Consider the following 24,249-nt stretch of genomic DNA (forward strand, 5'->3'; position numbering starts at 1 on the left):
CCAAAGTGAAAAGGGATACAAAAATACTTAGTTATCTTATTTTAATTATTTAGAAGTAGGCACAAAATGAAACCCTCTTGGCTCTGAAAAATTCAAAAATTTATCTCATGGTATTTTTAGGGGAAAACTGAATGTTATGGTGGACAATATTGTTATAATAGATGCAGTGATTTTATAAGCACTTACTTTGGATCTTTGACTAAAAGCCAAAGTAAAGTGTTATTTTACATCTCAATGAAGGTTCATCTGTGAGTCTCTAAATAAAAATGATCCAAGGATAAAATCTTTGGGTTTTCTGGCTTAAACCCAGAATAGATTTTAACCTACCTGGAGGGCTAGATATATATATATATATATATAGATATAGATATGTATATATGGTTATCTGTAAATATTACTGTTCTGAGAGGTTTCTGAACAAATTTAAGAAATTAAGGAGTAGATTATCTAATTTTCTATAGTCTGCCAGCATGTTTCAAATCAATTGAGCTTCCTTAATACCAGGTGTTCTAAAAAGTGAAAGGAGACTATTTGTTAACTATAAGAGGACAAAAACTCAAAATGGTAAAAGATGTAGAAACAGAAACCAATTTGCTAAATTTACTAAATTACACAGTTTGCCAAAAACTTAAGTGAATTTTTCATAGCAATGATAGAGAAGCTGTTTTTTCAATGAAATGTGTGGTTATATCTACATTTCAAAATTATTTATCAAATAATTCCAAGTAAATGTTATGTTATAAATTTTCGTTAAACTATACATTCTTAGAATTAATAACACATAAGTTATATTTCTAAGTTAATTCTTTCAAAGTTCAAAAGCAATTTTTAGGCTGTGTATAAGCAAAACTCTTTGAAGAATTAATTTTTGGTTTCAGGGAGCACTGTAGATTGACATCAAGGATTTCTCTTATTTCCATGTAGGAAGAACCTTTTGTAATGGTCTCTGAAAATGTCTTGGGTAAGCCGAAGAAATACCAAGGCTTCTCCATTGATGTTTTGGATGCCTTATCTAACTACCTGGGTTTTAACTATGAAATTTATGTTGCACCGGATCACAAGTATGGAAGCCCACAAGAAGATGGGACATGGAACGGCTTGGTAGGAGAGCTAGTCTTTAAGGTAAGCATTTATTTATCTACCTATCTAACCATCACCAATGACTGAACTGTAACTCCTAGAAGCTTATTTCGTATAAAATAAGTGCAAGGCAGAGGATTAAGTGGTAATGTTGAGTGCAAAAGCTGCAGCCAGTACTATTTTATGAACTCTGTGTAGAGAAAAACTGATGAGAAAAATAAAGCTACATTTTAAAATATTTCATATAATAGAAAAGTATCTATAAAAGGCTTTACTTTTGCCAAATTTACACTCGAAACATTTTGTCAGTATATGATACACACTGAAGTCACAATGTAATTTTTTTTTTTTAAGATTTCATTCATTTATCTGACAGACAGAGATTACAAGTAGACAGAGAGGCAGGCAGAGAGAGGAAGGGAAGCAGGCTCCCGGCTGAGCAGAGAGCCCGATGCGGGGCTTGATCCCAGGACTCTGGGATCATGACCTGAGCCGAAGGCAGAGGCTTTAACCCACTGAGCCACCCAGGTGCCCCGTCACAATGTAATTTACAAACACAATTCATATCATTGCTTTCTTTTAAAAATGCAATGTTATTTGCAAAAAAAAAAAAACAATTAGGGGCTAATAATTTAGTTTCAGGATCTAAGTAAGGTAGATCTATCCTTACTGATATATTTCTCCTTGTTCTTTGATTTTTCAAAGAGTGCTTAAGCTTCTTTATTTGTTTATCTCTATTTCTGTCAGATTTTGCTTCTTTTTTTTTAATCTGTTATTAGGTGCTCACACATTTATAATTATTATGTCTTCCTGATGAAATTTTGAATAGTTGGTTTCAGGTTTGTAATTCACTATTTGATTTATGTATGTCCCATTTTTCTCTCTGTTCTTTCTTTTTTTGCTTCTCTTTTGGTTAATTGAATATTTTTCATATTTGACTTTATTTCTTCTTTTGACTTTTTACTGTATCTCTTTGTATTTCTGTTTGTGTGGCTAGTATAGAGATTACAATATGTATTTTTATCACATTCTATCTAGTTTAATATCATACCATTTCATATTTTTAAAAAGGTATAAATTTGTAACAATATAATTTCATTTATACTGCCCTAGCCTTATGCTATTGTGGTCATAATAATTATTATTTCAGAACTCCAGAGTAAAATGTAATAGTTTTTTAACTTAAACTTTCAGTTCTTTTTTATAAAGAGAAAAAAAGTTTCTGGTATTTAACCATTTATCCACTGTTTCTAAGGTTTTTCAGTTAGTTTTTCAGTTAGTTCAACATTTCTGTTCACTCACCTGCCATCATTTACTTCAGAAGAACTTCCTTTGGAATGTCTTGAAGTGTAGTCCTATAAGTGTCTTTCACCTATTTTTTTTTTTTACCTTAAAATGTCTGTATTGCCCTCAGTTTTGAATTATATTTTTAGTATGTATAAAACTCTGAGTTAACAGTTTTTCTCAGTGTTAAACATTTTAAAGGTGTCTTTCTATAGTCTTTTTGCCATATATTGCTTCTGATGAGAAGTCAGATACCATTTGTACTTTTGTTCCTTTTTTTAGTGTGGGCTGGCTTTTTTTACAATTTATTTTTTCATTTTTGATGTTTTGATGTGTAACTATGATCTGCCTACATGTGGTTTTCCTTGTATTTATACTCCTAGGGATTCACTGAGTTTCCGAAATAAGTTTCATACAATCTAGTAAATGTTGGCAATTCTTCTATAGTTATTTTTTCTACTCTTTTCTCTTCCTCCTCTCTCTTTAAAGCTTAGAGAATATTCATGTTGAACCTCTTAATATTGTCTCTAAGTTACTGAGGTGTTATTTAACTTCTTGAAATATTTTTACTCTCTGACTTTTACTTTAAATTACTTATCTTGATCTTCTTTCAAGCTTACTGATTCTTTCTTCCGTAGTCTCCAATTTTCTGCTAAGTTCATGTGGTAACCTTTTTAATTTTAGGTAGCTTATTTTCTAGTCCTAGAACTTCAGTTTTTTAAAAAATGATTTCCATTTCTCTTCTGAGATTCCATATCTTTTTATGATCATCTTTTCTTGTAAATCCTTCACCATACTGATAACAGGTGTTTCAAAGTCCTTATCTGCTACAGTTTCAACATCTTTGCCATCTCCAGATAGACTTATGTTCACTGCTTTTTCTATTAACCATAGATCACATTTTTCTAATTCTTCTCATTTCTGTTTTGTCACATTTGATTGAATACTGACCATTGTGGTTGATACATTATGAACACTTGAGATTATGTCTCTGAGATTGCATACTCTGAAGAGGACTGATTTTTGTTTTAGTAGCTAGTTATTATAGGTTTCCCCTGAACTTGTGGAGCTTTGGTTTTACATGTTGTTAAGTCAGGTCTTTTTTATTTTCTTTAGTTTTGGGGGAAAATCAATTGGTTTTAGCAATCCTTATGTTCTTAAGCATAGCCTTCTGGAGTTTCTATGAAAAGCCTGTGGTTTTCATCAAACCCTTGTGACTTAGAGGGACTCAAAATTTTATCTCTATCTTCCCTGTCATAAGCAGTAATTATAATCTTTGTTCAGCTCTTTTAGTCTTCTGGTTGTTGCTTTCTGCTGATTTTTTAAAAAGTTATCCTCATGCATGTGCAGTTTAGGAGTCAACCAAGGACTTGAGGGAAGCTTATTCACAAATTTTTGGCTCATTCTTCCATGACTCCCTCCTGTCTGTGATTTGCTTTTAATTTCTGGCCACCCTGGCTGCCTCAGACTCCATCTCCTGACACTTAAATCTTATAAGACACTGACTTTCTGTTTGAGCTCCGGTACCTCTTGTCATCTAAAGTGAGGTGGGTCTTCAATAAATAAACCGTATAAAAGTGGATCTCACCTAATGCAATTATCATTTTTCAAGAGCCAGATACCCTTCAGTTTCTTCCTTCCTTTGGTTTATCTCCAGTCTTTTTAATTTGTGTTTTTAAATTTGATACAGAATTTGTAATTGTTATTCTTTGTTGGGTTAATTCAGTAAAAACTATCTGATCATTGCCAGAACTAGAATTATTTCTGAAATACTTAAACATATTCAGAGAGCTAAAAGGTCTGAATAAGTTGTTTCTAAGACATGGGGAAGAGAAAAAAATAAAATGTTTTGAAGGTAGTGGTAAGAAAAATAATAATGCGACTTTTATATCCTTTAAAATCTTCCTGAGTTTGTTTTATTTATTAAATCAATTACACATGGAATCTTATTTGAAAAACATTAATATCAATATTTTCAGTAGGAAAGAGGGAATGATCAATTCTCATTCCTCTTATTGAAACTATGATAATTTATCTTATATTCCTCTTTTAAAAACCCACAAACCTTTTGTATTCTGCCTTTGTATCTCTGAGAGGTCCTACCTGATCTGAACCCAGATAAGCAACTATGTTAAAACAAAGGATAAAGAAAAGCACAGGCATCATTAAAAAGCAATATAAAAATTGCTTTATAGAGAATGCATAAAATTCTTAATGAGCTATTTTGCTAACAAACTTCATTTGCTAAATGCAAGTTGATGATAAAAAAGCATGAGGATTAGTCTAATGTTGTTGCTGTTCTTAGAGTTGTGGGCTTATTCCAGTTAGTTACATTCTTGAGACTTACTTTCTCATCTCTGAAGTGAGGAATATAAGAATGTTAATGTAAAGATTACTTAAAAGTATAACTTTAAACGCTTTAAGAATTTATTATATAACAACCACACATAAGCATAGTATGCTAGTCTTCATTAACATTCAATTTAATTGTTCTCATTTTCATGTAAGGGCATGCCATTACTGTATGATAACTTAAAGCTCAGTGCAGTCCTTTTAGAAAGCAAAAAATTAGGCTTAAAGAAAGCAACTGACATATGCTTTTTGGCCAGAAAAGTTGTAACTCTGTTTATTGCAAGATTTTTATTTTATTCACAGAGATACTTGGCCATTCTGACCAAGCTCTGAGAAATATTTAGATATTTCTCAGATGCAGAAGAATAAGCCTACCTAAAAATTTGTTGGAGAAGGCAAAGAAAGGAAAAAAAATGGAGAAAATGTGGTGTTATGAAAGCCAAGGAAAGACATTTTAAGGAGGAAAGAACAGTCAGCATCATAGAATGACTGCCAAGATGTTGAGGGTACATAACATTTTGCTTAACTTTATTATATTACTAATAGAAATGTAGGCTCTAATTTTCAAAAATTAAAAATATGAATTCAATTATACAAATGATAATCAGTAAAATATCATAAGGTGATTTAGATTATCCAACAAGGTTCATCAGATTGAAATTTTCTTCAGGGTTATTTACCCCTGTAAAGCAAAATAACACTGATGAAATGGCATAATAATGTTATGACAGAGCTCCACAAAAATGAGTGTATTACTATTATAAATTTTCTGCTAGTGTAGACATTATTCATGAATCTAAGTATATTTCAAATAACAGTAAACACAGTTGACCCTTAAAGAACATAGGTTGAACTGCATGGGTCCACTTAATTGTCTATCTTCCTAAGAGAAAACCAAAATTAAAAGAATGTTTCTTGGAGTCTGTCATGATGACTATGGACAGACTATCACATTAAAAAAAAGAGTCAAAGAAGAAACATGGAAAGTTTCTGAGGTATTTGATTTTTCCAGAGGTGGCACTCATGTTTCTGAGTTGGATTGATCTCATGTTAAAGGGACTTTCCATTAAAACCAGAAGTCAGGGGTTCAGTACATAACATAACTTTTAGAGAGGAATGTACAGCCAGAGAGAGCACATAACCCCATAAATATATATTTGAAGTCTATTTTAAAAACTAAGAATGTTCCTCACATTGATGGCTGGTATCAAAAAGTGAAGATATAACAAACATTGGTGAGGATGTGGAAAAAAAGAAACACTTGTATGCTGTTGGTGGGAATGTAGAAAACAGCTGCTGTGGAAAACAGTATGGCAGCTCTTCGAAGAATAAAAATAGAAATATCATATGATCCAATAATTCCACCACTGGGTACTTACCTAAAGAAAATGAAAACATTGAGTCAGCTGGGTGGTTCAGTCAGTTAAACTTCTGCCTTCAGCTCAGGTCATGATCTCAGAATCCTGGAATGGAGCCCTGTGTCAGGCTCCCTGCTCAGCAGGAAGTCTGCTTTTCCCTGTTCCTCTGTCCCTCCCCTTGCTCATGCACTCTCTCTCTATCTCTCTCTCTCTCTCAAATAAATAAATAAAATATTTTTTAAAGAGAAACTGAAAACATTAATTTAGAAAGATATATGCACCCCTTTATTTATTGCAGCAATATTTATAATAGCCAAGACATGGAAACAACCTAAGCGTATATCAATAGATGTATGGATAAAGAAGATGTGGTATATATACACAGTGGAATATTTTTCAGCCTTAAAAAAAAATGAGATATTACCATTTCTGATAACATGGATGGGCCTAGAGGGTATTATGCTAAGTGAAATAAGTCAGAGAAAGACAAATACCATATGATTTCATTTATATGTAGAAACTAAAAAACAAAACAAATGAAGAAACAACAACAATAAAAACTAAGAATTTGGCAAAGTCTTCTCTATTTCTCATCTGCCTTACAGTTTTATAACTTTCTATAATTAATATGCTCTTAAAATTTATGAGAACTCAGGTCTGGCCAAAAGATGTTTCAGTGTAAAATAGAAAATTGAGAGATATATTCTGATCAGAACAGGAGGAGTTGTTAAGGTGAGTTAATGTGACTGATAAATTATTTTCTTCTGGCTTAAAAGTGAAGTACAAAATTACAAAAACTGGAGAGAAAATTATATATGAATTAATAAATATATAAAGTTTAGAATAGAAATACAAAAAAAATTAGGAAAACAGCTGGGTGTTCTATTATTTAGGTTCATAACTTACTTGTATTGTACTAGAAGACTTTTTAAGGGGGAAACTGATAGAGGTAGCATGGCAGGAAATAAATTTCCATATTCTCAATTTCTATAAGTAATCTTTCCTAAAAACCATCTACCTGAAAACATGACCTTGGTGTTTCTTATTTCCCTTATCCTTTATATTATCACCCCTCTCCTACTTTATAAAATAAGGACATATCTTTCATGTATACAAAATCTTTTTATGACATGTGGCTCTAGGTATAAATATTCTCTTATGCACCAAACTAAGACACAATAGAAACTCTGATGACACTACATCCCTTTATAAGCCAGATGCTTTTATCTAAAAAAAATTAAAAGCAATAGTAAAAGAGCATAAAACTTAAGTTGTCAAATGCTAGATCATTAAAAATATATATATATTTTTTTATGAAGAGATCACAGTGATTTTCCATGTATAGCAAGGAAGAATTTCAAGGAATTGAATGGCATTGCTAAAAACAAAACAAACACAATACTCCTTACATTTTCTTTTATTCATTCATTTGGACAAGGTTTCTATAAAATGAAAATATATAACATAATGCTCACCCTTACTTCATCCAAACCATAATTAATATTGACTCATGGGATGTTCAAATTAATTTTAAAAAAAAAGCTCTATCAATGTCATAAAGTTTCACTTTTATGGCCCATGAATTAATATATTGTATACGAATATAATGATGACTCAACTCAGAAGAAATGTTTTACACCTGAAATTTCTGGTCACAGGTTATTTGAGATTTTAAATTTAATTTGCATACATATTTTTGTTGCAAAAAATATAATTTGGTGACCCAGAAAAGACTTTTAGGCATGCATTTATATTATATTTGGATAAAACTTTTGTGAAGGTAGAATGGAATATAGAGTTCAAAAATTCTTAAAAATGATGTAAATGTTTCTCCTATTAGAGAAAAGTGAGAGTTTAAATTACTATGATAGTTGAATACATTTTTAGGAAGAACTTGACAATTTTATTTTAAATTTTTAATATTTATAACAGAACACACTTAAGTCAGTGTCTGGTTAGGAAAACAAAAACCACTCCTGAAATTGCAAAGAGAAGAGATTGAATACAGGGATTGATCACAAAGACATTAGAAGGAATGGAAGAACAAAACAGAAGGAGTATAATCAAGGTATCAGGAGTCACTAATGGTCCAGTGGACTGTACCTCCCAAAGAAGATACACAAGGCTTAACTGGGGCCACCACGAAGATGCTGCCTCTGCCTCAGACGCCAGAGTCAGGGATCATCTCCTGCCACTGCTGCTAAAGCCACTGAAATAACCATTTAAAACAGAAGGCTCTGCTCTTTCTTCTTTTTGACATCCTCAGCGGCTTCACTCTGGTGGAAATTAAGAAGAGTCCAGATGGCAGAGGAGCCTGGAAAAAGTAGTGTACAGATTTCCATCCATGTAAGGCTCACAGTACATAGCAGAGTAAAAACGGAAGGGGTGGGGTTGAGAGAAACAGAGATATGACCAATTCTGTCTAGAAACTGCACACTTTGCAGTTGTCTAAACAAAAGTAAATGTAATATGTCAATTATAAACATGGAGAGGTACATAGTTTGAAAATTCCTTTGGAGGTTATATGAAGAAAAAAGTTTGATATTTCTTCACCCTAACTGATATCAAGTGTTATATTATATGGCAGGAGTTTCACCCCCAAGGAAAATAGATATAACAATGGAATAAAGCCAGAACTCAAGAAACAGAACAGAAGGAAGAGCAAGTAGAGTAAATTATAGATCTGTAAAATTGGGATGAAATATTTATACTTAGCATGCAACTAATTACAGTAATGTTGCAAAGTTAAAATAGCCCTATTTAGAATATTATTTCCCATTTCTAAATTTCTGGACCAATACTGGGCTTTTTTGTCCCTTTTCCACCTTTCATAGTTTCACAAGCATAAAGAAATTTTCAAAGGTAGATATAATATTGAAATTGATAATAAGAGTAGACACTATTTAGTGATTACAGTGCCAATAATGTCATTTCCTGAGGAAGAAAGTGCCCCCAAGACTAAACAGAAGAAATAATTTGCACTGCGCTGTAGAGGTTTCCTCATTTTAAATGGTTGATATGAAGTTTTGCAGTTCTGTAGTCTTAAAAGGTAAATATATTTCTATCACAGTTATTTTAATTCATCAATTCATTAAAAACATATATTTACATTGTTGATTTATAAATATTTTTAAACATATGCCAGTTAAAAGTATTAATTCCTTAGTCAAGGTACAATGGAGGAATGCAAGTGTGAATAAGATAAAAGCATCTATAATAACCATGTTTCACTGGTGGTCTCTATATTCTATGTAGTAAGTTAGAAACTAGAGACATAAAGATACATAGAACATGGTTCTTGCCCTTACGGCCCTCTTAACTTAATGGGAAACAGAGACATTAAACACAACTACAATACAGTGCTGTTAAGCTCAACGTTAGAGGCACGCACGGAGCACTATGGAAGCCATGACAATAAAGTAGAGGTAAATTTCCTAAAGGAAGAGATGTGTATACTCATGACAGTATAATAAGTTGTATCATCCAGGTGAAAAAGCATGGGATATCTACTGACAGACAAAGGAGCATAAGCAAAGACAAAAAGGTGAGAAATAGCACAGAGAGCAGGCCAAGATTAAGGAGGCCTTTATAGCACTCAAAGCAAGGATAGGATGAGTTGGATGTTTGTGGAATATTCACAGATAGAGAGGACTCTGAACCTCACCAAAATGGCCCAAAAAGAGGCATATATTTAGGAGTCCCTAAGCCTATGAGTGGTAGCTGACAGCGTGAAAATGTATGAGATTGCAAAGAAGAAATCGTACAGTAAGATTACAAAGTTGATTTTAGGATAAAACCCTGAAGAAGACCACCACTTAAAAACTGATGAAAAAAGAAGAGTTAATGAAGAAAAAAATAATAATAATTCAGAGAAGCATGACCAAACCACAGGAGAAGGGGTCAGTTAGGCTAAGCGAGCTTAAAAAAATAATAAGCTATGACTAGCAATGTCAAAAATTTCTAAGCCATAAGGACTGTCAAATGTCTACTAGCTTGGCTCTTTGGAAGTCGCTGATGACCTAAGCCACAACTCTTTTGGTAGCAGAAGTGGGGGAAGAAGCCAGACTGCCAGAAAAATTTGGAAGTGAAAAAGTGGAAGCAACATGTGTATATAACACTTCCAGAATGTTTGGGTGGGGATAAAGAGAAAGAGATAATAGTTCGAAAGTCACTGGTTTAGGTGGAGTTTTTGCTGGTTTGTTTTTGGATTAAGAGAAACCTAAATATAATTATAAACTGAGATAGAAAAATAAAGAATGAGAATTTAATATAAGAAAAGGAAGTTAACATGTGAAAGATCCCACAGAAAATAGAATAAAAGCTTAGACTGAGAATTGCTTTTAATGGTTTTAATGGGATAAAGATGTTTCTTTGATACTGAAAAACACATTTTAAGAATGTGTCTGGTAGTACTTAAATTTACAGACAAGAGGTTGGGAGCTTGAGAAAGATCATATCTCATCACTTCAAATGTCTTGATAACAATAGGAGATGAAGTCTGTTGACAGTAATGGGGACAGGTATTATGAAATAGTCTACAAGAAAGTGGGAGGCTTTGAAATAGGGAAGTGATAGTGACTGCTAAATCAAAATAGATAAAAGGATGGATCAGTGTTGCTGAGGATTGAGCAAATTTTTATGTAAGACTGACACTTTTCATTGCTGCTGAGACTAGCAGCGATGTGTGTCTAAACAATAGTGTGACTTCCTTTAGCCGGGATTAAATGCCCAAGTGTAAGAGTAATGTGGCACTAAACAAGCATGACTTTCTTTAATGCAGAGAAGATTAAAACATCCATATCAAGGTTGAGAGATGGTGAATAAACTTAGCAAGGAGTGAGATGAAAGGAAAGCAAAATATTCAAGGAAGCATGGTCATAACTAGGGAGATAGACCGGGATGAAATTTTGGAAAAATTAATCAGATTGTCAAGATGAGGTTGAAAACCAGATAAAGTATAACTGAAAGTATAAAAGAGCTAGTAGAATGGATATAGGTAACCAGAGAAGGAAATCTAATAGTTCTAGGGATAAAATGTAGAGCTGGCCTTGTAGATAATGGCAGAATATTAGAGGAGACAAAAGGAATTGCAGTTTAAAATGGCCAAAATGGGGCAAGAGGAAGGACAAAGGAATGGAGCGCTGAGATTTTCAGAGCTGTGAAACTGTTTTATATAATACCGTAGTCATAGATCCATGACATTATTTGCCAAAACCCATAGAAAGAGTGCACCTCAGTGTAAACTATAGACTTCAGCTAATAATGCATTGGTATTGGATAAATCAGTTGTAACAAATGTACCACACTAAAGCAAGATGCTGATAACAGAACAAAACAAAACAAAACAAACAAATGAACAAACAAACAAACAAACAAATCTGTGCTCAGGGAGAAACATACCAGAGGAAGGGAGTGGTATATTAGAACTTTTTGTACTTTATGCTCAATTTTCCAGTAAATCTAAAACTTCTTTAAAGAGTAAAGTCTATTTTTAAGAAATGGCCCCAAATGATTGCTGTACAGGACATCTACATAGATATTGAAATCTGTTAGGAGGTTGGTAGGTTTAGGGGTAAAGGGGAATAATGAGACAGGTCTCAAGGTTTTCAATGCATGAGAAGAAAATATTGTGAAGTCTGTCTGGTGGAGGTGAGAAGAAAAGTCTCCTTTAGAAAGCACACATATGCAATTGACAAAACAAAACAAAATGGAAGGGTGGCATGCATAGAGTCTCACCAATAAGAACAGAAATCAGGTTTCTTGAATATCTGATAAAACAGACAAACTTCATGGCCTCTAGTAAATCATGAAAGTGACAAGTAATTTCACTTTCTGGAAATTCTCACTCAAAAATAAGGCTAAATTTTTGCCCAAGCCATCCTCAGTTTCTTGCTATTTTTCTATGCCTCCGTTGTTCATCTCCATTCCCATTTTCTGTGATCTTGCACATGGATAATAGGTTATTGTTATGGAAGTTCATGGCATCTGGCCAGCTGGTTCACTTCAATACCATAGGAGCTAATGTCATCAGTAGAGCCTTCATGGATTCTCCAAGTCCTTAATTCATTAGATATAGATTCTTTATTTTGATCTCCATTGTTGCAATTACAAGCATTGCCCATACTTTTCGAATTTTTATTCCTAGTTCAACTCTCCATTCTTGACACATTTTTAAATTTTCAGTATTAAAAGCTCATGGTTTGCTACAAAGACTGAGAATCTACTGTTAGTTCCTAGATTTCTTACTTTTCAGCCTCCAAATCCTTTCACTTACCCTCTGATCCTTAGTGGAAACACATGACCTTTGGATTGAAACAGACATTAGTTGTGGGTCCTGGTATCACATAGTTAGCCATGTGAGCCTCCGAGAGTTTTTAATTTCTTTGAGTTTCAGTGTCCATATCTGTGGAATTCAGTTGTTGTGAAGATTAACTGAGAAAATGAATTAAGAATGTGTCCCAGGAAAGGCAAATGGGCCTCATCTTATCTGCTGTTTTAGACTGTAAGATCTTCCTAAGGTACTATGTTTTAAAAAATAATAATAATGAGTTCAACATATATTTTGAAAGTAGGCTGGCAAGATTTGCTGACAGATTAAATGAGAAAGAGCAAAGAGAAAGAGCAAAGCCAAAGATATCTTCTCACTCAATCAAGGCTTTATGTCTTATTTTCTTCAGGCCCCTGCAGCAACAGAAGACTTCCTTTGTTCCCATGTTTCCCCATTTCTGACTCCATTCACTACCTTACTTCTAGCCATCGTCCTTTCTCCCTTGGATTGTAGCCATAGAGTTCCCATAATTTGCCCTTTTCCCATTCTGGACTGTCTTCAATATATTTTTATTTATTGAGGCGGGGGGGTTGCTCGTTTGTTTTTATCAGTGTCTCTCCTAAGATTTTTTTTTTCTTTTTTAGTATATTTTTAACATAGCAGCCAGTCACTCTTCTGCTGAAAGCCATTTGATAACCTTCCCATCCTACAAGGTATAAAAACCATCCTTAAAATTATCTGTATCTTCTACTTTCCTCACCCCCCCCCCATATGAACTCATTTATCTCTCTCTCCTTTATTGTGCTGCAAGCCTGCAGACTTTCTTGCTCCACGTCAAACTTGCTGAAGTAGGCCTTTTGTACCTTGGTCCCTTCTTCCTACAATGCTCTTCCCTAGACATCTCTCTTTCTCCACATCATTTTTTCCAATCTCTGCTGACAAGTTGAGAGAGGACTTCCACCGTCCCTCTATTTGAAACAACTCTTACCCTCTGCACTACCTATTCCCTTATCCTGTTTCACTGTAATTTGTAACACCCATCACCATCTCTCTATGTATCGATTCTTTCACTTGTCTTCCCCTGATAAAATGTAAGCTTAATTGAGGCAAAGATTTTATGCATTTGGTTTAACACTGAAACGTCACTATCTAGAAAATATTTGTACTTAAAAGAATGAAAAACAGTCCAATGCCTGCTCTAAGACATTTCAGACTTTCATTACATCATAACACATCCTTAACTAAAATCTTTCAATGGCATCTAGTTGCTCTTTAATTCAGTCAATCAACCCATCATATCCTGCTCAGTTTGGCCTTATTTGAAAGAAGTTTCCATCTTTATTGAGAGGCTTAACTTGGGCTTTTGCAACTATCATTTTAAGCTTTTAGTCCACGGATTATATAGCTCATTATATTCAGTCATTCCTACTTCACTATCATTGAATTGAGAATGGGACCATTTACTGGCATAGAGAAAACTAAGGAAAGAAATATTTGGGTAGAGAGTGGGGAGTGTGGAATCAAAACTAATATTTTGGAAATGAGTAAAAATAGTAATTAATGTTTTAAAATAGCCCTGTGCTGTTCCAAAACTTTATAGGCACTGATTCCTTTAACCGTCATAACAAGTCTGTGAAATCGTTACAACTATTAAACCCATTGCATAGATAAGAAAACACATGGACAGAGAGTCTAAGCAACTTGCTTAAGGTAAACACCTAATTAGTACAAGAACTAGAATATGAGTGGAAATTGTTTGACTTCAGAGCCGATTCTCTTAAAAACTGTTTGGAGTTGTCCAAACATAAAATAAAACAGGTAATTTGACATACAAGTCCAGAGTTCAGGTAAGGAATCTGGGGTGGACAGATACATCTGAGTCTAATCAGCATGGAATGAAATTTAAATTGCTTCTCTACCTTCCTTTATTCTTATCTCTTTTACATTTTCAGTCTCTTTCACATCTTTGCACCTTCCTCACTGCTTGAAAGCAGGATCAGGAATTCTCTACCTTAAAAATAACCTTCCTGTATTTTCTAAGCTAAATTAATTAGGTATCTTTGATTACAAATGACAACCCAGCTGGAGTGAAAAGAGCTGGAGGCACCTAGATTTTTCAGGCCATTAAGTGTCCAACTCTTGGTTTCAGCTAGGCCCTTATGATCTCAGGGTCATGAGATCGGCCCACCCCACCCTTTCAGGGTGACCTGCTTGAGATTCTCTCCCTCTGCTTTAGCCCCTCCATGTACCCCTTCACTGGCTGCCCCCCCCCCATCCTCCACTGGTGTGTGCATGTGCTTTTTCTCTCTGTCTCTCTCAAAATAAATAATTTTTTTTTTTTTTTTTTTTTAAAGAAGGAAAGGAGGGAGGGAGAAAAGGCAGTTGAGTGGCCTACAACTATCTAGGAAGGAGATCCAGGCTCATTTCCTCAGGCCTTGCTCTCTCTCTCTCCATCTCTCAACACTGCTTTCCTTTGTGTTGTCTCAATTCTCAGGCAGGCTTTCTTTTGTTGTTAGCAAAGTGGCTTTTCGGCAGGTCCAGATTTAGATTTCATTCTTTTATCTATCCCAGTATGAACACAGATTCTCTTTTACCAACAGTTCTAACAAAGAACCTCAGTTGTACAGACATGTCAGTGCTGAGCTGGAGGCCGGGAAAGGCAGTGCCCTTGGTGCCAGGCCGGAACCATGTGGCGACCTTGAGCACTGAGGCTCAATGTAGCACATGAAGTAAGCATCAAGGAAGGCTGAGTCCCCAGGAAAACTGGAATGCTGTAATTAGAATAAGGGAAGAATGGATATCACACAGACAAAACAAAAGATATCCTTCAGAGGTTTAAAATAATGTAATAAATTACAGGGAAACTATCAGTAGTTACATGTACACAAAAATTTAAATCATCAATAAATCAAAAACTATAATAACCAAATTGAAAAACAAGTAATAGGTCAGAAAATATTTTCAAAAGTACGATGGATTGTTAGCATCACTGCTTCACTGCTACATGGAAGTCATAAAATCTGTAAGAAAATACTAAGACTGGGATGCCTGGTGGCTCAGTCCGTTAAGTGTCTGCCTTTGACTCAGGCCATGATCCCAGGGGCCTGGGATCAAGTCCTGCATCAGGCTCCCTGCTTATACTTCCTCTGCCTGCTTCTCCCTCTTCCTTCTGCTCCCCCTGCTTGTGCTCTCTCGCTCACTCTCTCTCTCTGAGAAATAAAGAAATAAAATCTTTTAAAAAGCAAGCAGGAAAGAAAATACTAAGATGCCAGTAGGTAAAGCTATAAAAGATATGAACTTAGAGTTTCAGGAAAGGAAATTGATAGGTAATATAAATCAAAAGGAAATATATTATAGTAGAATAAGGCAATTTAAAAAGTTTAAAAAGATAAGTATATGAAATATGAATAGTTAGTGCTTTTGTAAGGAAAAAGCTACATCTCTGTGTTGTATAGCTTGGAACCTTTTTATATGCCTGTTTCTCAATAAAAATAGAACATCATTAGAATGAGAGGTACATATGGGACACCTGGGTGGCTCAGTGGATTAAGCCTCTGCCTTCAGTCATGATCTCAGGGTCCTGGGATTGAGCCCCGCGTCAGGCTCTCTGCTTGGCGGGGAGCCTGCTTCTCTTTCTCTCTGCCTGCTTCTCTGCCTACTTGTGATCTCTCTCTGTGTCAAATAAATAATAAAATCTTTAAAGAGAAAAAAAAGAATGAGAGGTACATATTTCAGCCAACAGTATATTTGACATTAGCAATTAACACAGGGACCAAGGAGAATTTAAAAAAAAAAAAAAAGCTTGAAATTAACCAAATAATAATTATTAGCAATTATATAAAGTTTACTATTGCTGACACAATTCTATATACTTTGCATTTATTAGCTGTCTATACTTACAACAACTATATGAAGTAGATGCTACTATTATCCTAATATTTCAGATGATGAAACAGAGTTAGGGAAAGGTAAAGTAACTTGCACATGGTCGCTTAGCCACATTGAGGAAAATTCAGAATTCTAACCCAGGCAGTTTGCAATCCAATTTCTTAAAAGAATCCAATTTCTTAATTCCCTTACCAGTGTACAGAGGGAAAAAGTGTTCTAGTGTAAGTTTTGCTATTAAAGCATTTTAATAAACCAAACCACATAGCAGTGAGGAAAATAATACTCAGAAACAGTTCGACACAAGTTTTTAAGACCTACATATTTAAAGAAGTTTCAGATGGAGTTTGGGTATGAGTAGAAGACAAAAAATAAGATTATATGGAGAAGGATTTGGGGAGTGGCTAAGAACTTTTGTACTTCTAAACTTCTCAAAAGTTCTCACTTCTTTCTCAAAAACCTCTCTCTTCTTTCTCTTTCTAAACCTCTCTCTTTCCCTTAAAACTCCTGAGAAGCACCTTCCATTTTCTGCAATCTGTGTCTCACCTCCTTCTTAGGTTTTATCATACTCCACATAGATCACATTAAGCCTCAATCTGCCTTGATTGTCCTTACTCAGTTCATCTCCTTAAATTTTCAGCCCAAAGTAATCCGTAAGGCTTTCAAATCATTCCCATATCTTGGTAACCCTGTCTTCTGACTACATCTATTCCACTTCTTTTCCAACTGCCCTTTTGGAACATAGACACACATACAGAGAGAAAGAGACAGAGACAGAAACAGAGACACACAGAGAGATCTTTCCTTTGTATTTTTGGAAACCATAAGGCTGAGGTTGTATTTATTTTGTATGCCAAGCAGAATGCCCTATATTCATCTGCTCATCCCCATATGTTTTTGAATACGTGCTATATTCTGGGCACCATGCCTAACATCATAGATACAAAGAAATGGAAGACATTGTTCCTGCCTTCATAGATATCATAATTCACACAGAAGTCACACGTATAAACAAATAGTTAAAACACGGTGTGATAAATACCATAAAGTAATGCATATACGGTAACATGGCAACACAGGGGTGAAATGGCAGTCCCTGCCTGGGGAGCTAAAAATATTTCACAGAAGAGAAGAAATTTGAGCCAGGTCTCAAAGATGAGTAGGAATGTGAGAGAGAACAATAGGAATAAATAAAAAAGCAGGTTTGTCATGCTAAAGAGTTTAGACTTTATCATTTAGCCAGTGAAAATTATGAAAGGTTTTTACATAAGAGAAAAATGAGATTTAATTTATGTTTAAGAAAGAGGTAGGGCCAAGGAAGCTTGGAGCGACGAAGGAAAAAGACTAAAATGGCTTTCCAACTATCTGGAGAAGAATAAAGGAGTGTCTAAACTAAAACAGTAGCAATAGGAGATTAGTAAAAAGTCTGAGTTTGAGAAAACAATCAATAAACCAAGATATAATTACTAGAAATTTATTGCTTGGAGAAGATAAAAGGAGACATTGAGATTTGGTGAGAAATTTGGCAGAGGAGAACAAGCAGACGGATGCTTGATCACAGAAACAGCATTTAGAAGGACAGCAGGCTAGGAAAGGACAACTGCAATACAGAGCTTGGCTATAGACATTTTGATCTGTGCTACCCGAAGAACATCCCAATGCAAATATCTAGGAGAAATTAATAAATATTCATCTGGAACCCATATGAATGATGTCTGTGGCCCCACAGTTTAGGAAATACAGATATTCCTCTCATCTCCATCATAAAAATGAAATTGGGAGTGTTGGGTTAACATGAAGCTAGCTCATGCATGAAATGCTTATTTAAGGTCCTAAATTATTGCACTTGGGCCTACATAAAGAGGGCTGCTGTTATTTTGCTACGAGGAGAATCCAAAAAGCTAGAGGGAAGAGAGAACTCACTTTGGGAGGACAGTTCAGAAGACCTGAGTATGTGGTGAGTTGCCCCCCCTTTCCCATCCACACTGGAGAGGTGAGTGCTAGGAGCAGTTGGGGAGATATCAGGCATAAAGAGAGGCCCATAAAATTGGGCCTATCAGTGCCACCAGAACACGTTTCAGGAGGTGTGGCAATTATCACCATTGTCATCTCATTCCCTAAGAAGTTAAGTTTGGAATGATTCCCTTGGTCTTAGACAAGGAGTAGTGAGCTGGGATGAAGGCTAGAGCTGCCTCTTGAACAAGCCACCTACAGGGATCAGGAGAAGGCAGTGTACAAAGAGCGATGCTTATAGATGAAGAGGATTCTTAGTGGGGTGCCTGAAGACAGGCCATGTAATCACAAAAAATCCTTACATATTTCCATTATATCTTTCCATTATTGCAAACTGACCTTGAAAATATCTGTATCCACCAATGAAACTTCATTCACCAAAAAACTCTTCCCCACACTTACGCCTTACAGGGATAAATGCTTACAAGACTTGTGAAATAAAAAGGTAGTTTTGCGGGGCACCTGGGTGGCTTAGTGGGTTAAGCCTCTGCCTTCGGCTCAGGTCATGATCTCAGGGTCCTGGGATCGAGCCCTGCATCAGGCTCTCTGCTAAGCAGGGAGCCTGCTTCTCGCTCTCTCTCTGACTGCCTCTCTGCCCACTTGTGATATCTCTCTGTCAAATACATAAAATCTTAAAAAAAAAAAAAAAGGTAGTTTTGCAAAGGGAGTCAGGGTTAAATACATACAGAGGAAAGAAGTAAGAAGTCCCCAATTCAAAGAGAATTTAAATTGGACAATGACTAAGATTTTAATTCTTAAATTAGACTAAATAGATATTAATGGACTGAGTTTCCTGGAGTATACCAGCTACAGTCAGGCAGGAAGTTCAAAAAATACATGTGGTTATAAGAATGCATGGTTATTTGTCTGAATGATGAGTGCTCAAAAATATTCCACTGAATATACATATAGGATGGAGCTAGAGCATAGATGTAGGGGACGTATAAGCTGTATGTGTATAAGAAGAGAAGAAGAAAATGACCAACAGCATTTGTTGTTAATAAGGAACGATTTTAACACTGATGAAGGAGAAGGATAAAAAGAAATCTGTGAAAGGAAATAAATTATGTAGATGCAAATGACTTAGTGAATGGTTGTAAGAGCAATTTTCTAAATTTGCAGGTGATATTTAATTGGCAGACATTACAAACAGTAAGGAGCAATTCAATCAGATAAAGTACTTGAATCATTAAGTACTTGGACTAATAGACGGCAAGCACAGATAACTAGTGAATAATAAGTCTTGACTCAAAGCTAAAGAATGGAGAGTATTTGCCAAAGGGAATGATATTGTCCAGGAGTACCTTTCAGGTTTCAAGAGAACTTATGGGCAAGGACAAACCACAGTTCAGTAAAATATGTATAGAATTAAAAAGATGTGGTAGGTTATAGGATATAAATTAACAGACTACTTCATCAGTCCAAGCCAAGGTGATATAAAGACTAGGGTTATGATGAGAAAATCTCATAACTAGAGGATACATGAATCCTGAAAGTCACCATTGGCTTTCACTGCCATCTATTACCTGATGTTCATCTGTCTCTTGTCATGGTTTGGGGGTAAAATTAATAAGCAAGATAACTTCCAGGCATAAAAGAGAGTGCAGATTGGAGTGAGGATATTCGAAGTAATTTTCAAAGAACATTTCAACCATGAAATTCTATATGGTTCTATGAACATAATCTTAGGGCATGTGTTTAGCTTGCTTGGCCATTTTTATTTAGGATGCTCATTACATTAAGATGCTCATCTTGTGTTAATCTGAAAATTATAAACAGAAAAATATGCACAAGCAAAAGAGTACAATAAAAATTTATTGTGGCCTAGGAAGGCAGTTGATGCAATAAAGAATGAACCCCTCTTTCTCTGTGTTTTGCAATGTTGAACAGTTTATCTACTAAATACAAAGAGCAACTTTAATGTGGAAGAAACAAAAACATCCTTTATTACAACATCAAAACCATACTTAGATCTTTAAAATATGCTCACATCTAGCAGTGAATATGCCAACCTCATGTGAGGAATTTACTTTAAATTCATATACTGAGTATATGAATATACTGAGAATATGAATTTACTCTAAATTCATATACTAAGAAAGAATATTTAGAAATAGAACCATATTTTGAGAGATAACTGCCTGCCATTTAGATACTATAGATTTCACTTGTTTTAAGTATTAATCATTTTGAGTTTTAGCTTTGTAATTTAATGATATTATAGTGACAGGCTTTAAAATAAATAAAGATTTCCCTCATTAGGAAACAAACGACTGAGGGCACCTTGGTGTCACAGTCGGTTGAGCACCTAACTCAGTTTCAGCTCAGGTCATGATTAGGTCAAGACTGATCCCCTGGGATCAATGCTCAGGACAGAGTTTGCTTGAGATTCTCTCTCCCTCTCCCTCTGCCCTCCCCTCTGCATTCTCTCTCTTTCTCTCAATAAACCTTACAAAACAACAAACAAACAAACAACTGAGCTTCCAACAAGACTCAACTGTATCAGGATTAGTAAAACATTAAGACAGGAAAAAAAAAAAAGACTCAACTGTGTCAAAGGAGGAGGTGACCACAGAGGCTCCTGATACCTGTATGAGGATTTCTGAATGCATCTCTTACCCATTTCTTATTTCATTTAATACAGCACAGAATCACTAAGAGAATAGCAAGTGTAGATTCACTTCTCATAGACAAACTGTTTCTGGGAGCTAGTTCTTTCTCATTTACAAAGAACTTATATTCTCCTGATCTGGATCTCTAAAAGCATCTATAATAGTGGCCTTAAGTGAATTCTAGAATGATTGAAAATTTTACTGTAATGAAAATAAAAATCCACTCAATTCTAGTCATTATGCTTGGTTTGCATTTCATTGATTTGTGGATTTGCAGCTTGGGCATTTCAGCAGAGATTGCTTCTATATGCTCTGTTCATGAGCAGCCTTAAGATGACATTTCAGAAAGTTGAAAAAGTCTCCACACGACTAAAAAACTCTTTCAGATGATCCTTTTCTTTGAAGATGGCAGTATTCCCTCTTGGGAATTGCAGAAATGGTATTATTTTTAAATCCTTTTTAATGCTGCAGGATAAATGGCCTGAACCACTGCAATTTATAAATAACTTGTAGCTTGCTTCTCCCTCAACATTCAATAAGTACTTTGGGGGGCTTAATGTATAGCTGGCATTGTGGGGAATACATAAAATATCAAAAATAGAGTTCTTGTTCTCCATAGCTAGATGGGAGGTGGGGCAAGGCGGGGACTAGAGAGATCCACATACATCCGACACTTTCCTTTACTACCTACTCTTCAGTTTCTGGTAAACTCATCCACTCTCAAGAATTTATTTTTATTTTTTTTTACTTTATTTTATTTTTTTAGAGGGGGGAGGGGCAGAGAGAGAAGGAGAAAAGAATCTTAAGCAGGCTGGATCTCATGACCCTGAGATCATGACCTGAGCTGAAACCAAGAGTCAGATGTTTAACCAACTGAGCCACCCAGGTGCCCCAAGAATTTAATTACCATATATAAGTAAACCATTTCCAAATTTGTTCCTTCAGCCCAGATCTCTCATTGGAACTGCAGACTCCTATTTTTTTACCACCTACTCAGCATTTTCTCTTAGATGTTTAATGGGTATCCCAAATATAATATGTTCAAAACAGAATACCTGATTTCACTCTCCTCAACCTGTTCTACATACAGTGTTCCCTGTCATAGTGTATGGCAACTTCAGTCTTCAGTTTACTCAGCCCAATACCTGTAAATTATCCTGACTCCTTTTTTCACTGTCATAGCTCATATACTATGCATCAATAGATTTTTCTGGCTATCTATCTGAAATATATCCTAAATACGATTATTTCTCACCACTCCACCACTATTCACTGGTGAAAGCCACCATTTTCTCTCTTTGTGACTGCTTCCATGGCCCCTTACCTACTCATCATGCTGTAGCTTTTTCCTACTATAATCTATTTGCAACTCAGTAGCCAAATGGATTATTTAAAAATATAAGTCGGATCATATCACAGTCTCCCCAAAACCTTTCATTAGTTTCCAACTTATTCAGTATGAGAATGCATCAAATTCTTATAATTGCCTCTGATGACTTGAATGCTCATTCATACACATACACATCCGCTGCCAGGTCTTAATCTTTATCTCCTAATGACTTCCCCAGTATGAATATTGCAAAGGGGCAAATCAAAAGTCTGAAAAATAAGAGTAACAATTTAAAAGCACATACATGCCAATTTTGTTTAATTTTTTTAAGATTTTTTATTTATTTACTTGACAGAGAGAGACACAGAGATAGAGGGAACACAAGCAGGGGGAGTGGGTGAGGGAGAAGCAGGCTTCCTGCCAAGCAGGGAGCCCAATGTGGGCCTCGATCCCAGGACTCTGGGATCATGACCTGATCCAAAGGCAGATGCTTAACGACTGAGCCACCCAGGTGCCTCCAATTTTGTTTAAATGGATCAGTGAATAAATATTGCATAAGCAGTTAGGAGAGAGACATTATATAAAAACAATAAAAGCAAAAAGTTTTATCAAATGTAGCAAGCACACTATAGTGGGTATGGCTAACTCCACAATTTTTTCACCTATAACCTTGGGCAAGCTATTCGTCTTCTCAGAGCCTCAAATTTGTCCTCAGTGTAAGTAGGGTAGCAACACCTCTTGTACAAGGTTGCCCAGCTAGTATATGTCAAGGTGTTCCCCACTATGTGGACTGCAAACATTAAAACTCAAGTTGGAAGTCCTGCCTAATGGCTTGATATGGAAAAAAACATAAAGGCAATGGCTTCTTCATAATGACAGAAACTTTCTCAGGCAATATATTGCCTAAAACCTACTCTTTCTCTACCAAAATTTAGGGTTATAAAAAAACATATATTTCCCTTAACTCATAACATAGAATAAGTAAGTCAACACTTTTTTTTTTAACCTACTATGGGCTAAGTGGTGGGAAAAATAAGGGGACAGAAAACTATGGTAATAAAGCTCCTGTCTCAAGAATTTAAAATTATGAATATAAAATGGATATTTATGGGATAAGTACTATATGAGAGATACAGAGAAACAGAGAAAGGATGAATAATGGTAAGCTCCAGGAAAGAAAATGTCATGAAATCAGGTAAAAATTTTTTTAAAAAGTATATAAATAAAATATAAATATAAATAATGAAGCTGAAATATTTAAACTGAAAGAGAAAAGCTGGGGTTTGGGGACTAGTGAAAACTAAACTGTTCCTAGAAGGACTTTAAAATTAGATCATTGTGTGAATGGGCATGAGGGCTGGTGAAGAAAGAATATTGGGGAAGAGGTAGCATGTGGTTTCTTGGAAGAGGCTTAGAGATAAGACTGACATACAAATTAAACTAATAATACTGCTTTTGTCACTATGGTGGGTGTCAGTGACAAAAAATCATCTATTAAAATGATAAAATGTACTCATTTCTAGAAATATCAATGTGGGAAGCTCCAAGAAACATTTTTTTTCTTTTTTTTTTTTTAAGATTTTATTTATTTATTTGACAGACAGAGATCACAAGTAGGCAGAGAGAGAGAGAGAGGAAGAAGCAGGCTCCCTGCTGAGTAGAGAGCCCGATGCGGGGCTCAATCCCAGGACCCTGAGCTCATGACCTGAGCCGAAGGCAGAGGCTTTAACCCACTGAGCCACCCAGGTGCCCCACCAAGAAACATTTTTCAATTAAATGTATTCTAAGTTGTAAGATCAAATATCTATTGATTAAAGTGGGCAAGAAAAAGGAAGCAGTCTAAAAATCTTTCAAAGGGAAATGATTAACTTCATTGGAATTCCCTCGTAATCAATAAACATTTACTGTGTACCTACCATTTTCTATGTGCTGAAAATTTAAAGATGACAAAAATAGTTTTTGCTTAAAATTCTCTGCAGCCTTTAGAAAGACTAATAGCAGCTGTGTGTGTGCGTGTGTGTGTGTGTGTGTGTGTGTGTATGTGTACTCCTCAAACATTATATTGTA

The 24,249-nt window shown here is 35.2% G+C and overlaps 1 protein-coding gene across 3 annotated transcripts in view; it reads left to right on the plus strand.

Annotated features, from left to right (window-relative positions):
- The window catches only part of GRID2 (glutamate ionotropic receptor delta type subunit 2), a gene marked incomplete at both ends in the record, with an annotated part of 1,466,807 nt that overhangs the window by 1,126,439 nt on the left and 316,119 nt on the right, over positions 1 to 24,249 (plus strand). For all 3 annotated transcript variants that reach the window (XM_080796960.1, XM_080796959.1, XM_080796961.1), the window contains one exon: positions 925 to 1,122. In XM_080796960.1, coding sequence (XP_080653086.1) covers positions 925 to 1,122 — 198 coding nt within the window. The remainder of the gene's footprint in view (positions 1 to 924; positions 1,123 to 24,249) is intronic.

This window comes from Martes martes, assembly GCF_963455335.1.
Source record: "Martes martes genome assembly, chromosome: 2".
Lineage (NCBI taxonomy): Eukaryota > Metazoa > Chordata > Mammalia > Carnivora > Mustelidae > Martes > Martes martes.